This window comes from Phacochoerus africanus, chromosome 3 (assembly GCF_016906955.1).
Source record: "Phacochoerus africanus isolate WHEZ1 chromosome 3, ROS_Pafr_v1, whole genome shotgun sequence".
Classification (NCBI taxonomy): domain Eukaryota; kingdom Metazoa; phylum Chordata; class Mammalia; order Artiodactyla; family Suidae; genus Phacochoerus; species Phacochoerus africanus.
The window spans coordinates 65,149,017-65,162,245 of record NC_062546.1 but is presented as its reverse complement, the minus strand read 5'-3'; the positions used below and the strand labels follow the sequence as shown (position 1 = coordinate 65,162,245).

Genomic DNA, 13,229 nt, shown 5'->3' with positions numbered 1-13,229 from the left:
TGCAGGCTCTACCCCAGACCTTCTGAATTCAGGGTAGTAGCTTAGATTGGTATTTTATCAAGCCTAGGTCATTCTACAGTGTCTCAAGGGTGAGAGAAATGACGCTACTAAAAAATATCTATTCTTCCTCAGTGTTGATTCATAATATGAAAAAAATCCCAGTAGAAACTGGGAAGAAGAGAAATTAAAGTTTTATATAATTCTTAACCCAGACATCTAAAAGAAGTAAAAGCATTTCAATAAGCACTTTAAGTTACCAAACAATTTTTAATTATTTGGTGGTTGGAGGAGAGATGTGATACTTTAATGGCTTTATTGTCTTCCAACCCTGGCTGAATATCAGAATCATCTATGGAGGAGCTAAAGCAAGTGTCCAGACATAGAGAATCATAGTCTAGTGGGAGACTTGGGGTTGGACCTCACTCAAGGGTAGTTTTAAAATACTTCACAGATGATTCTGATACTTAGCCAGAGTGCAGAGGCACCTTTACTGAGGGGGAAAAAAAACCCCATAAGCATTCCTATTTAAGTGCTAGCACTTGTCAAAATAACAGAGGGAAGCATGGGCTCAATGTAGCATCTGTAGAAGCTCACTAGGAATATAGGAGGCTGCACAACCCCTGTACTGATGACAACGCTGGTTTGCCAGGGCATCTCTAAAGTCTAAGAACAGAAGTGATTTCTAATCAGTAACCATCAGAGTTATTGAGAATGGGGAGTCAATGAAGTGGCTTGATAGCTAGATGAAGTCTGATGGATGAGGCCACAAGACAGAGAGTTGAATAAAAATGGCCCAGAGACCTCTAATAAGAGCAACTGTTTGCATCTGTAGGATGCCCCTACCTTTACAAAGTACATGCAGTCTTCTGCAAACATGGGTACCTGTTATGGCACACATCTAAATAAGATAGTGGCCAGAGCTCTGGGGACCAGTACAGGTGAGAGCATCAGATCTATGCACAAGTAACTTCAACAGATCAGGAGCCTCAGTGCCAGGTGGGATGGATGAAAATGAAACTAAGCCGTATGGAATTTCCTGAGTGGGCAGCAGAGCTGGGTGCCATTGACGGCCTTTCAAATAGCACTGCCACAATCAGGGTTCCTAAAGGCAGGAATTAATGAGAGGGAAAGCTCTGAAACAAATTCAGTTTGGGGACTCCAACAGAAGGATTCTCTCATCTATAAAACTGTGTAAACTCTCCTTGTCATAGGTAGGGCAGTATCAACATCCTCATCTTTTTAAAAAGGAACGAAATGCGTAAACCGAGGCAATGTGAGGTCAACTGACCTGCTGAGACAAGATGGCCCCTCTGTAATTATAGGCAGAAGGGAGATTTTGGCCTCGTATAATTACCTCAAAAAAGTTGGCTAGAGGAATGAGGACCTTGTGGTGACAGGTTCACTTACCTCACTCAGATGTGTCTTCAGCTCCTGCACTTTTCTGTATTCTGGAGTGTCAAGCACCACTTTGTATTTGTCTCGCATCTTCCTTGCATTATCAGTGTACAGGTAATTAGACTTAAAAAAACCAACAAAGGAAATGCAAGCTGATTAAACACTGAAGGGATTGCATGTCACGGCCACACACTGTCTTTCAAATGGCTGGTATGAGCCAGCCAAACTGACCCCCTCTGTGTCCTGGATGTCTTCCCAGGCAGGACCCAAAACAATCATCATTTAACTAAGCTCGTTGCCTTTCACAGGAGGCCCAGATCATCTTAAGTGGGACAAGACTTGCTCAATTGGTTAATGGCAAATTTCCCCTTAAAAGAAGCTATGGACTTGGATCTTTCTGCCCAGCGCCTTGAAGTTGTGCAGGAGCAGCTGGCATCAGGATGGTGTGTGCTTACCCAGAGCTTCCGCAGGTGTCGGGAGCGGACCATGTCGGGAGTGTCGTATAGGAAGCAGCCCAGTCCCCTCAGGATCTGCAAGTCCTCTTTGTATTTAATCTGTGTCGCAAACATACAAGTATAGCTGGTCATGAACAAACATAGTGTAGTGATACTTCTTCACTGATGGAGCTTTCATTTTTGTTCAATCCATCCACCCTGGACTCTGAGTTTGCTTGCACTCAAGTTAATCATAGGGTTTTAAGATTTACATCACTAACCAGAACTGAGGAGGGGACAGAGCTATCATTTCATTGTTATATTGATGGGAGAAAAGCACAGATTAAATGGAGTGGTCTTTTAGGAGAAGGAACCATTCAAGGAGAAAAAGAAGACAGTAGGATGCTTCTAAAGGGAGTGTGAACAGGCTAGGTGGAAGAAAGATATTCAACATGATCTGGGAGAGAGGACCGGAATGAGGGGTGGTAATGATTTGATGTTGAATGCAGAGTAGTGGTCAGCAATTCTTGTATTTCTCAAGTGGTCCTCTTACTACTCTTCCCAGCAGGAAGAATGTGAGGTCCTCTTTCCATACTATTTTACCTTCAAGTTGTACACTCAGTTTTGAAGTACTCCATGCAAAAGACGGTTCAAAGACTGGCTTACATGCTGAAAGCAAGCCTGCCTTTTGGCAAGACTTCCAGAAAGAACCCTACAAGAAGCTTACATCACTGGTGATGTCTCCCACGTAGCGGCAATGGAGCACGTGGGGTGTGTACGGCATCGAGATCATGTGTCCTTGCATCTTGAAGAAGTCTGACTTGTAAATCAACTGCAGGGGAAGATAATGCCCATAAACACATAGATTAGAGACTAAATGAGTGACATTCATCCCTGGGTTCCATGGCCATCCCCCTCTCCTAAGAAAATACCCACCTCACTGACAGCCTCTTGTGTCTTCTTGACTTGGCGGATTTCAGGTGTGTCTGGAGTTGTGTGGATCTTGTCTTTCAGTTTGTGGTACAACTGTCGATACAGTCTCTACATTGGAGAAAAATCATTTCATGTGTTTAGTATAGGATGATGAGGGCATCTGTCTGTACACTGATCAATAGTCTTTAAAGAGCCATGAGAAAAGAGATTAAGGATACAGAAAATGATTGAAATAAGGGGGAAATAGAAAATGGTATTTATTTCATTTAGGTGAAGAATTTTGAGCACAAAGTCTCCCATTTTCAATCAGATGGTTGGACAGTAGGATTAGATATTCGAGCTAATTTTTTTTTTTTTTTTTTTTTTTTTGCCTTTTAGGGCCACACTGCAGCATATGGAAGTTCCCAGGCTAGGGGACGAATCTGAGCTACAGCTTCCAGCCACAGCCACAGTAATGTGGGATCTGAGCGGGCGCCTGCAACCTATGCCAATGCCAGATCCCCAACCCACTGAGTGAAGCCAGGGATTGAACCCGCGTCCTCATGAATACTAGTCAGATTTGTTTCCGCTGCACCATGACAGGAACTCCCAAACACATATTCTATATATAAAACCAGATTTATGAATCAGACTAATATGCAACCTTACTAAAGATTTTTAAATACAAATGTCAAAAGAAGGAATTAATTTGCATTAATATCTATGGATCAGGGGTCTCTAAATGGCATTACCAAATATTAAAAACAATGCCAAGGGATACCAGTGTCCAAATGACACCGACAAAAAGGATTCCCTTACTCCTTGCTGATGTGTGAGTTAATAGCTGAAATACAATTAATTCTTAGTGTGTTTCAAACTAAGCCATGGTCTTTGAAACTCCTCCACAGAATTAACATTCACAGTACCTCACTGGTAACATTGTTGACCCTCCGAACATGGACAAATGGTACGTCTTTGGGTCCAAGTGTATACCCATTTGCCTTGAAGTGTTCATAAACTTCTTTGTACTTGAACTGCAAAAGAAAAGTAAGAAGATCACTGCTGGGTGAACAAAGGAGAGTATCACACATCTCAGATGGAAGAGAGCTGTCACTTTCATTTGAAAATTACTCCCTAAGCATTAAGTATGAAAAAAAAAAGTCATGGACAAAATTTCTATAATAATCTGAGTCTTAAAAATTATCTTATTGGCTAATAAAGCCAGGTCCAGAAAGGAAAACCATGCAGAGTTGCCTAACTTAAATCTGTTTGTAAGCAGGTATGCAAAATGTGGGAAAAACCTGTATTTTTAGTCCCAATATGGCTAGGAAATTAAGAAATGCAAATCTGAAACAAGAGAGTCTTTTGAAGACTGATTGATGAATGACTTTATAGACTCTGAAAAAATGATAGATACTACTATATATCGAACAGATGAGTAATGTACTGTATAGCACAGTGAAATCTACTCAATGCTCTATAGTGACCTCTATGGGAAAAGAGTCTGAAAAGGAATGGATATATATATATATATATATATATATGTATATATATGTATGTATATATATGTATATATATATGTATGTATGTATATATGTATGTATATATATATATGTATGTATGTGTATATATATGTATAACTGATTCACATTGCTGTACACCAGCAACTTACACAGCATTGTAAGTCAACTATACTCTGATAAAAAAATTTTTTTTAAATAATGTTAGAGGATTAAACCTGTGACTCTGATTTGGAATTATTGGGCATTGGCCCAATAATTAACATTGAGCATTGGTCAGGAGGTTTGATTCGTCAGCTGATGGCTGGTCTGTGGGCACGGCCAGAGGCCAGAGTCACTGGGATAGTCAACACTTCTCCAGACCTTGTTCATCAAGTCCCAACTGACACAGTGAGAAAGCTAATGCCTGGGCAAGCTACAGGTCAGGAGAGCCTGACTACCTCTCTGAGTTTTCTATGAAACAGGTAACAGAGGGTAAGCAGTGAGACAAGTACAGAGCCTTTCTTTTCAAAGGAACACACAGTGATGTCATATCTTCTTTTTTTTTCTTATAATAATTTTTATTTTTTCCATTATAGTTGATTTACAGTGTTCTGTCAATTTTCTAGCAAAGTGAACCAGTCATACATACATATATACACATTTTTTTCTCATATTATCCTCCATCATGTTCCATCACAAGGGACTGGACATAGCTGCCTGTGTTATACAGCAGGATATCATTGCTTATCCACTCTAAAAGCAATAGTTTGCATCCACTGACCCCAGACTCCCAGTCCACTGATGTTGTATCTTCTGCATTGAAATGTTGCAGAAGGAAGATAAGACTATGCCACACAGCAATGTATAAAGTTGCATTTCCAGTATATGGCTTGGGATAGTTTGGGATGCTTCTGCTCTAAGGCCAAGGTAGAGGCATCATGTCAGCCATGAGCCCAGAGCCAAGGTAACTGGGTAATGAGATGCAACCCCATGAAAGTCCTATGCTAACCTACTGGACGCAGACCCTGCCAAAATGCAGCAGCAGGCCATTTCCACAGTGCCCCTGCTCACATCATCATATCATGTTGGCACTTCAGGGGGTGATTAGGGGGATTAGAATAGGCTATTAGTAAATATTAGCGCCCCCCTCCCACTTCAAGCCCCATCTTAACCACTCACATAGCTGCTCATGTATCGGATGTCCTTATTATGTTTGAAGTGAGGAGTGTCGCCTGGAAGCCTATAGCCAGTGGGCAGGGAGTTCAGGCCATCTTTTCGGTACAGATTCTGTTGGGATGAGGAAGAGCAGGTGAAACGACAGCTAAGTCAAATAAGTGATTGAAACGGTCAGACCCAGCTCATGTTAGGTGTTCAATTTGATAATATACCTAAAATCACAGAATTGATTTCAAGAAAAAATTAAATAAATTCTAAGAGTCAAGCAACAGATCAGATTACTTTTTTTTTTTTTTGGCTGCACGCATGGCATGTGGAAGTTCCTGGACCAGGGATCGAACCCTTGCCACAGCAGGAACCCTCGCCACAGCAGTGACAATGCCTGGTCCTTAACCAACTGCATCACGAGGGAATTCCCAGGTTACTTTTTTTTTTTTGGCTTTTTAGGGCCACACCTGTGGCATATGGAGGTTCCCAGGCTAGAGGCTGAATCAGAGCTGTAGCTGTTGGCCTACCCCACAGCCACAGCAAGGCCAGATCTGAGCTGCGTCTGAGACCTACACCACAGCTCATGGCAATGCTGGATCTCTAACTCACTGAGCAAGGCCAGGGATTGAACCCTTATCTTCATGGATCCTAGTTGGGTTTGTTAACCACTGAGCCATGATGGGAACCCCAAGAAAGGAGTTTCTATCTGTGATTTGAAATAATCTATCTCCCAAGGGAGCTACAAGAGTAGGATAGTATTTAAAATATTAAAAACCAAATTGCTTTTAACATTCAGTATAGGAGAGTGGCATTAAAGGTGAGACCAAAGTAGCACCACCAGATAACAAAGAACAGGGAGACCATACATGTGAGCTGAATCTAGTTTCTTTCTCTTCTGAATTCCAACAGCACTTTCTAGTTTTATCTCTTATTGTAAATAGTGTTTTATGATTAGAAGCCTTGTCTTTGTCATCTTGTCTTGGATTTGAAGTTTTCTGAGAGCACAGATAGTAGATGGGCCTTGTTTGTAAATTGTAAGCATGGCTCCCAAAACACCCATTGCTTGCTGCCAGCCCAGAGGGAAGACAGGTGATGAACTGATTTTGTTTTATTTTGTTTTGTCTAGCTCCTGGGAATGCATCAGCCTTTACAATTTCCAAGGTCAAGCTGAGGCCACTTCTAGAGAGGCCTGACCTTATGACTTCATCCTGGCCTTCTACCAGACACTCTGTCCACACCTGACTGCTCACCTCACTCTGCAGCTTGTATGCATGCAGGGCCCGGTCTAGATCCACGGTTTTTGTGGTTGGAGCCACTTTCCCCCGGACACTGTGCACATAGTCATGGTGGTAGACGGCCTGGTATGGAGAGAAGCAGAGTGAGCAGACTGGACCATGGTAACAGAATTAGAAGCAAGGTAAAGGCAAACCCAAGTCTCTTATCATAAAGAAGGAGGCCTGCTCCCCTTTGCCTAGGGAATTCTATGTCACGTACTGCACCCTGTCCCACAGGACCAGAGCCAGGGCGTGGACCCCCCTACTGAGAAGTACCGGGTTTGGGGGAGCGGAGGGCCACCTCAGGCATAAGAGGAGGAAGAGTCTGCATTTTACCACCGCAGGTTCAAAAGACAGGTTTTCATGTTCTGACTCACTGGTAGGATTTAATGTTTGCTTATTAACCTGTGGGGTTAATTTAAAAAAAGGGCAGCTTTGTTCCTGTTCTGCCTGCTCCGTGTCACTGTGCCTTTAGAGGGGTGCTTTCCAGCCACTTTCCTGGTCCACATGCTGTGGTTCAGGGGGTTCCGTGCTTTTCTCAACCTCACAGATTATGGGCAGTGGGTACCACGTCTGTACTGCAGAGACCTCTCCTTCTTCATCCCACCATAGTGAGCACTAATGTTTTAGAAGGCTGAGGCTATGAGGCATAAACATAGGGCTACAAAAAGCAACCTGGGAAGCTCCAAAACACAAAGGATTTCATAGACTTAAACCACTTACAATGCCACCCCAGGAAACTGATGGATCAGGTTTTGGGAAATAAGAGGAGAATCTTAAATACTTTCTAAGGCACCTACTCTACTTTCTCACTGAGAAAAGGCCCAGCCCTGCCCTGTCTTTGGTTTTTTCCTACTTCTGCTGAGGGCTGGCCCTGTAAAGTAACTTTCACAGTGGGCGCTTACGTCACTTAGTTGTTTCCCACTTTTGACAGCCTGAACGTAGAGGGGAGTGTCGGTAACCAACTTGTAGTTATTCCTTGTTTTCTTCACATGAGCTTTGTACTTGATCTGCCCAGGGGAAGAAGATAAGCTTGTGTTAGACCATTCATTATATCAGTTCACAGAGGGTTTGGTTGTTTTGAACTCATAGCATTTACATACATTACAGACATTCTTATTCAACATACCAAAGGGCCCTTGAATTTTATAATGATCTGCATAATCAATGCTTGCAGTCACACGGTTCCTCTAGAGTCTTTTAGGATCTTGACAACTGCTTTCCTAGGGATGTCTAAGCTTTCTTATGGAAATCTTGATAGCAATATTATTTTGCCTAGCTAATCCTCTCTCTACAAATAGATCCTATCTACAGCATCACATACTCCTAACAAATGAGGTTTTTCTAATAATGAGAATTATGTGCTCATTAACATATCCAAGATAGTTCAGAAGGTGGAGATAAGATCTGGGGTCACTTCTGCACTAGGGGACAATCAGACAGCTCATTTGCATGGTTTCCACTCTTGAGAAATGGCTGCTCGGCTCCTCAGCAACTTCTTCCAGCTCAGCCTCAGCACCACTTAGGCACAGCTTCGTGCTTTACATGCACTCCCCTAGACTCTAGACTACACAGAGAAGGAAATATACTTAACCAAAAGACGAGGCAAACTCACATCATTGCGTAGATCATAAGCATGCTTGGCGTGGAGAATCTCAGGAGTGTCCCAGACGTAGCAACCAATGCCTTTCAGCCAGTTGAGGTCATCCTTGTACACAATCTACAGGATTGCCACAGATGGAGGGGATCAGAAAAAGAAAATTTGTAACTTTCGCACCAAAGACATTGGACATCCTCTGGACCCAGGATGACTTTATGGAAGGAAAAGCCAGACATCATGCCCTAAGGCCATGGGTGTCATGGAGACAATGGCACTTAGAGCCCTGCTTCCAGGGACAGCTCTGAATTCCCATCAGACCCCTGGGTATATAGGAAAGTGACACTGGAAGAGAGCTAAGATGAGGAAACATGTGAGTCTGTCTCTCTTCAGGGTGGGCATGTGGGGCTGGGGCAGGGGGACCTTCATGAGCAATGGTCTTACGTCGCTGATCTGGTCTGTGACCTTCCTGACGTGACTGTTGACTTGCAAGTCGGGGTGGCAAATCCACTCGTGGAGGTGCAGGCGGTAATCGATCTCACTGACTTTCTTCTGGGAATCCTTAGCAGTAACCATCTCTACCATGTCAGGCACCATATGGATTTTCATCTTGTTCTTCTCATAAACGGATCTATACAGGCGCTGTGAGGATAATGCACCATGCCAGTTACATGGGGAATTATGAAAGAAATCGCAGTGACATGTGCTTTTCTCAGATGCCAGAGAGATCAGGGAACCTAGCTTGTAGCCATCAGCTGGGGGTGGGTGGGCAGGGACTGGAAGTTTCTGACACTTTGTACAGATTCATGGGTGCAGGGAAAACAGTATGGGCTGAAAGAACACTTGTCTTCACATGTGCATGTTCAGTGCCATATGCTTTGCTGAATAGAACCTGTTCTGACTTGCAGCACAGGGCTGTATTACTTGGCTTCAGCTTGAAGTCAGCCTTGGGGATCACTTACGTCGATGTTAAACTTGCCAACTCGGAGGCATCGTGCTGTATTGGGATCATCGTCAACACTTTTGGGTAAAGTGTAAAGAGCTTTGAACTTTTCATATTCTTCCCGATACTTGATCTGTAGAGAGAAAGTACAAAAGAGGAAATACAGTTTGGAAGAATAATGGCTCTATATTGTTAAAAGAGCATGAGACTTAATAGAAGGACCCGACTCAGACTGGCCACCTTGGGGTTAGCACTTCTCTGGCCCAGAGGTAGAGGGAGCACGGTACCTGCTGCAGGATTACCCTGAGGATTACATCAGACTACATGCAAATGTCCTTTAGGTACCGCTTTTCACACTCCTGTACAATACTAGCACTTCTACTGTTACTACAACTAATTTTAGTTTAAAAGATTATCTGTTTTAAAATGATTTCTTTTGTGATAATGGCTTTGTTTTTCTTTCTTTCTTTCTTTTTTTTTTTTTTTTTTTGCTTTTTAGGGCCACACCCTTGGCATATGGAGGTTCCCAGGCTAGGGGTTGAATCAGAGCTACAGCTGCTGGCCTACACCACAGCCACAACAACATGGGATCTGAGCCACATCTGTGACCTACACCATAGCTCACAGCAATGCCGGATCCTTAACCCACTGAGTGAGGCCAGGGATCAAACCTGCGTCCTCATTAGTCGGATTAGTTTCCAGTGAGCCACAATGGGAACTGCAGTGGCTTTGTTTTTCTTAACCATAAATCAAAGATGAAAAATGTGCTCAGGAATTTTTTTGTTTTTAGTAACAAACAATTCTGATGCTTAAAAGACTCCTCGAATTTCAGTTTCTACAAGGTATTTCAAAGATAGAGTGCAGCTAACTTCTATGGGAAAAGCAACGTCTAGTTCTTAAGCCATATTGCCTATTAACTGATGCTTCATAAGTTCATGAACTAGGAGGTAATAAGCCCTCTACAGAGACCAAAATCCACCCTTCTAGCACATGATAAAATAACAATTCTCTCACAACTCAGAAGCCCACATCTCAGTGGAAAAAAAAGGAAAGATGGGAGTATGTATGTCAGAATTCCAGGAAAGCCTTTCAATGACTAGAAGCCAAACAAAATTCCCATAAGAATTTTCCAGAACATTAGCTCACATGCTCCTTACATCTAAGCCACCTCTCAGTTATAAAGAAGATATTTTTCGAAGGCATCTTTTTTTTAAAACTAAAGTTGGAATCCTCCTTTTAAAATATTAATTTATCTATATCTGACCTTGTTTTAAGAACAATTTGCTGAGAGAATCCTTCATCTGTAATTTTTATTCATACTAAAGGTGTGTGTGTGTGTGTGTGTGTGTGTGCGTTTGTGAGACCTGCGATACAGAATAAATTTCTCAGTGTGAGTCATGGTAAAAAAAGATTTGAGAAATAATGGTCTAAAGTGTTACATAAAATGCTCATAATTAAGAGGTAAAAATTTCTTATAGAGGTAAAGTTTCTGAAAGAACTAGGCTTATTAGAACTGCAGTGAAAGTTATAGGGAATTTTACAATAAAAGGTTTTACTTAAGAACATATTAGTCATAAAGGTTGAAAGTGATAAGACTTTATACTATATTTAAACAGCTTGGAGTTCCCGTCGTGGCTCATTAGTTAACGAATCCAACTAGCATCCATGAGGACACGGGTTTGATTCCTAGCCTTACTCAGCAGGTTAAGGATCCTGTGTTGCCGTGAGCTGTGGTGTAGGTGGCAGACGTGGCTCAGATTCCAAGTTGCTGTGGCTCTGGCATAGGCTGGTAGCTACAGCTCTGACTGGACCCCTAGCCTGGGAACCTCCATATGCCACGGGTGTGGCTCTATAAAGACAAAAATATTAATAACAATAAAATTTAAAAAAATAAACAGGTCATGTGATTTAAGATTTTTTTAACAATTATGTCTATACTTAAGAAAAGCTCTGCTTTTAAAGATAGAATTTCAAAAATCTTTTTAATTTTTATATTTTATAGTTAACAAAGATGATTAACTTTTTATTCATGTATTTGGGGCTGGTGCAACGACCAGTTACCACATTTGCTGTTTTATTTTTGTCCCAAAGCCCACAAAATTCCACTGAAAGAGTCTATTTTGATTGGGGATGTTATGTCCTGTTTCCTCTTGTGGCTGAAATAGAGCTTTATTTATCCATGTAATCTGCAGGTAGGCAGCCTAGAAATTCACATTGGTGTCATTCACACAAGCGTTTGTGATCCTCTTGGGAACTTCAGTGCCCTTGAGAGGAAGCATAAGTGCATAGACCTGGTGATGATGTGGCATCTGGAATTATTTGCTGCTGTGCCCCCTTGGAAGGGCTGGGGGTACTTCTGGGCAGCATAGGAACCAGCCAGAAACATTCTGGGAGTGGACATCAGGGAAGGGCAAAGGGCAGTAGGAAGGCTCTCATGTTTATCCTTGACTTACATGGCTGGCCAGGTGCTTCTGGTTCTTGGCGTGTGTCAAGGACACAGTGTTAGAAGGTAGGATGTAGCTGGTAGCTTTTACTTTATCCCAGGCCTCCTTGTACACGTTCTGTAGGGGTTAGAAATCTTCTTGTAAACACAGAAAAATGCAATCTGGCTAGATTTCAGCAGCATATTTTTCCTGTTTCTGTCCTTCTCAGACATTCCCTAACACCCCCCAGCAGCTCTTCTGACTCTGTTGGATCCAAGTACTCCAAAGTAAAAAACCGGTTGAATACCATGACCATAATTTCAGAGTCCATTATTTCGTTCTCAACCACAGTACTTATCACAGTTTGACAGTTATCAGAGGTTTTGATGCCATAATCACCTCCCCTCCCCAGGTCCAGGAATTCCTGGAGGATGAAAACCACTAACATTAAAAAATAGCTATATTTACCATTCCCTACTTTTATGATGCTAGCGGGAGCTCAAAAAATGTTTGTTTCCACTTCTAGGTATTTACTTACTCAGTATAAACAAAAAGTTATGTACACACAAAAACCTATATGCCAACGTGTATGGCAGCTTTGTTCATAATTGTCAAACACTGGAAACTCAGATGTCCTTCAGCTGTGAATGGAGAAACAAACTGTGGTTTTGAATGCTGTTTTGCTGTAAAAAGAATAAACTACTGATTTATGTAGCAATGTGCATAATACACAAACGCACTTTGCTAAGAGAAATAAGCCAGACTTAATGGCTACAAACTATAAAATTTCATTTATACGACATTCTGGAAAAGGTAAAACTACAGGGACAGAAGAGAGTTCTGTGGATGTCAGGGGAGAGGAGGGGGCTGCAAGGGGGAAATTTGAAGGTGATACAAAATTTTTCTGTATTTTGACTGTAATGGTGAACACAGGAGTGTATGCATTTGTCAAAAGCCATAGTACTACATATAAGAGCGTAATTTACTGTATGCAAATTAAAACAAACAACCAAGAACCTACCAGACTAGTAGAGGTGACTAAAATAGAATACACACTGTAACAAATAAACCTGATTGTATTAGAAATGTATAACAAGACTACAGTGAAGAAAGTGGTGAAGAAAACAAGGGATTTAAGTTATTTTGTAAATGGTATTTTGACTGGATACTCTAAAGCTGTAGACAAAAATATCTGTACACAAAATACTGGACTTTAGTTAGTAAACTTGTTTCTCACAGGGGTATGTGTCAGAAATTCTGAAAATATTTATGTGCATATAAGGGTTGCACAAATAAGTAGACATACATAGACAGTGATAGCCAGGCTTATTACTGGAGAGGAAATAGAAAGTTGGAAAAATAATTTACGAATAAGGAAAGGGTGAACACTAGAATCAGCCCTATTGTGCTGAATTGCATTGAAGGTATTAGTAGGAACTCGTGATTTTAAAATACAGATACACTTAGGTAAGTATAGAAATAGATACAGATATGTTTGCACACAAGGGTTAGTATACAAGCATACATTTCTAAGCTCTGTCCACTTAAAGGGCCTAGTAGCAATGACACCCTAGGAGTAATGAGC

The 13,229-nt window shown here is 41.6% G+C and overlaps 1 protein-coding gene across 22 annotated transcripts in view; it reads right to left on the bottom strand.

Annotated features, from left to right (window-relative positions):
• Positions 1-13,229, bottom strand: part of NEB (nebulin) — a 220,175-nt gene that overhangs the window by 55,719 nt on the left and 151,227 nt on the right. For all 22 annotated transcript variants that reach the window (XM_047771926.1, XM_047771945.1, XM_047771947.1 and 19 more), the window contains exons 108-119: positions 11,675-11,782; positions 9,241-9,354; positions 8,723-8,920; positions 8,297-8,401; positions 7,587-7,691; positions 6,658-6,765; positions 5,423-5,530; positions 3,668-3,775; positions 2,766-2,870; positions 2,557-2,661; positions 1,851-1,949; positions 1,408-1,518 (exon numbers count right to left, since the gene is read on the bottom strand). In XM_047771926.1, the coding sequence (XP_047627882.1) occupies positions 1,408-1,518; positions 1,851-1,949; positions 2,557-2,661; positions 2,766-2,870; positions 3,668-3,775; positions 5,423-5,530; positions 6,658-6,765; positions 7,587-7,691; positions 8,297-8,401; positions 8,723-8,920; positions 9,241-9,354; positions 11,675-11,782 (1,374 nt within the window). The remainder of the gene's footprint in view (positions 1-1,407; positions 1,519-1,850; positions 1,950-2,556; positions 2,662-2,765; positions 2,871-3,667; positions 3,776-5,422; positions 5,531-6,657; positions 6,766-7,586; positions 7,692-8,296; positions 8,402-8,722; positions 8,921-9,240; positions 9,355-11,674; positions 11,783-13,229) is intronic.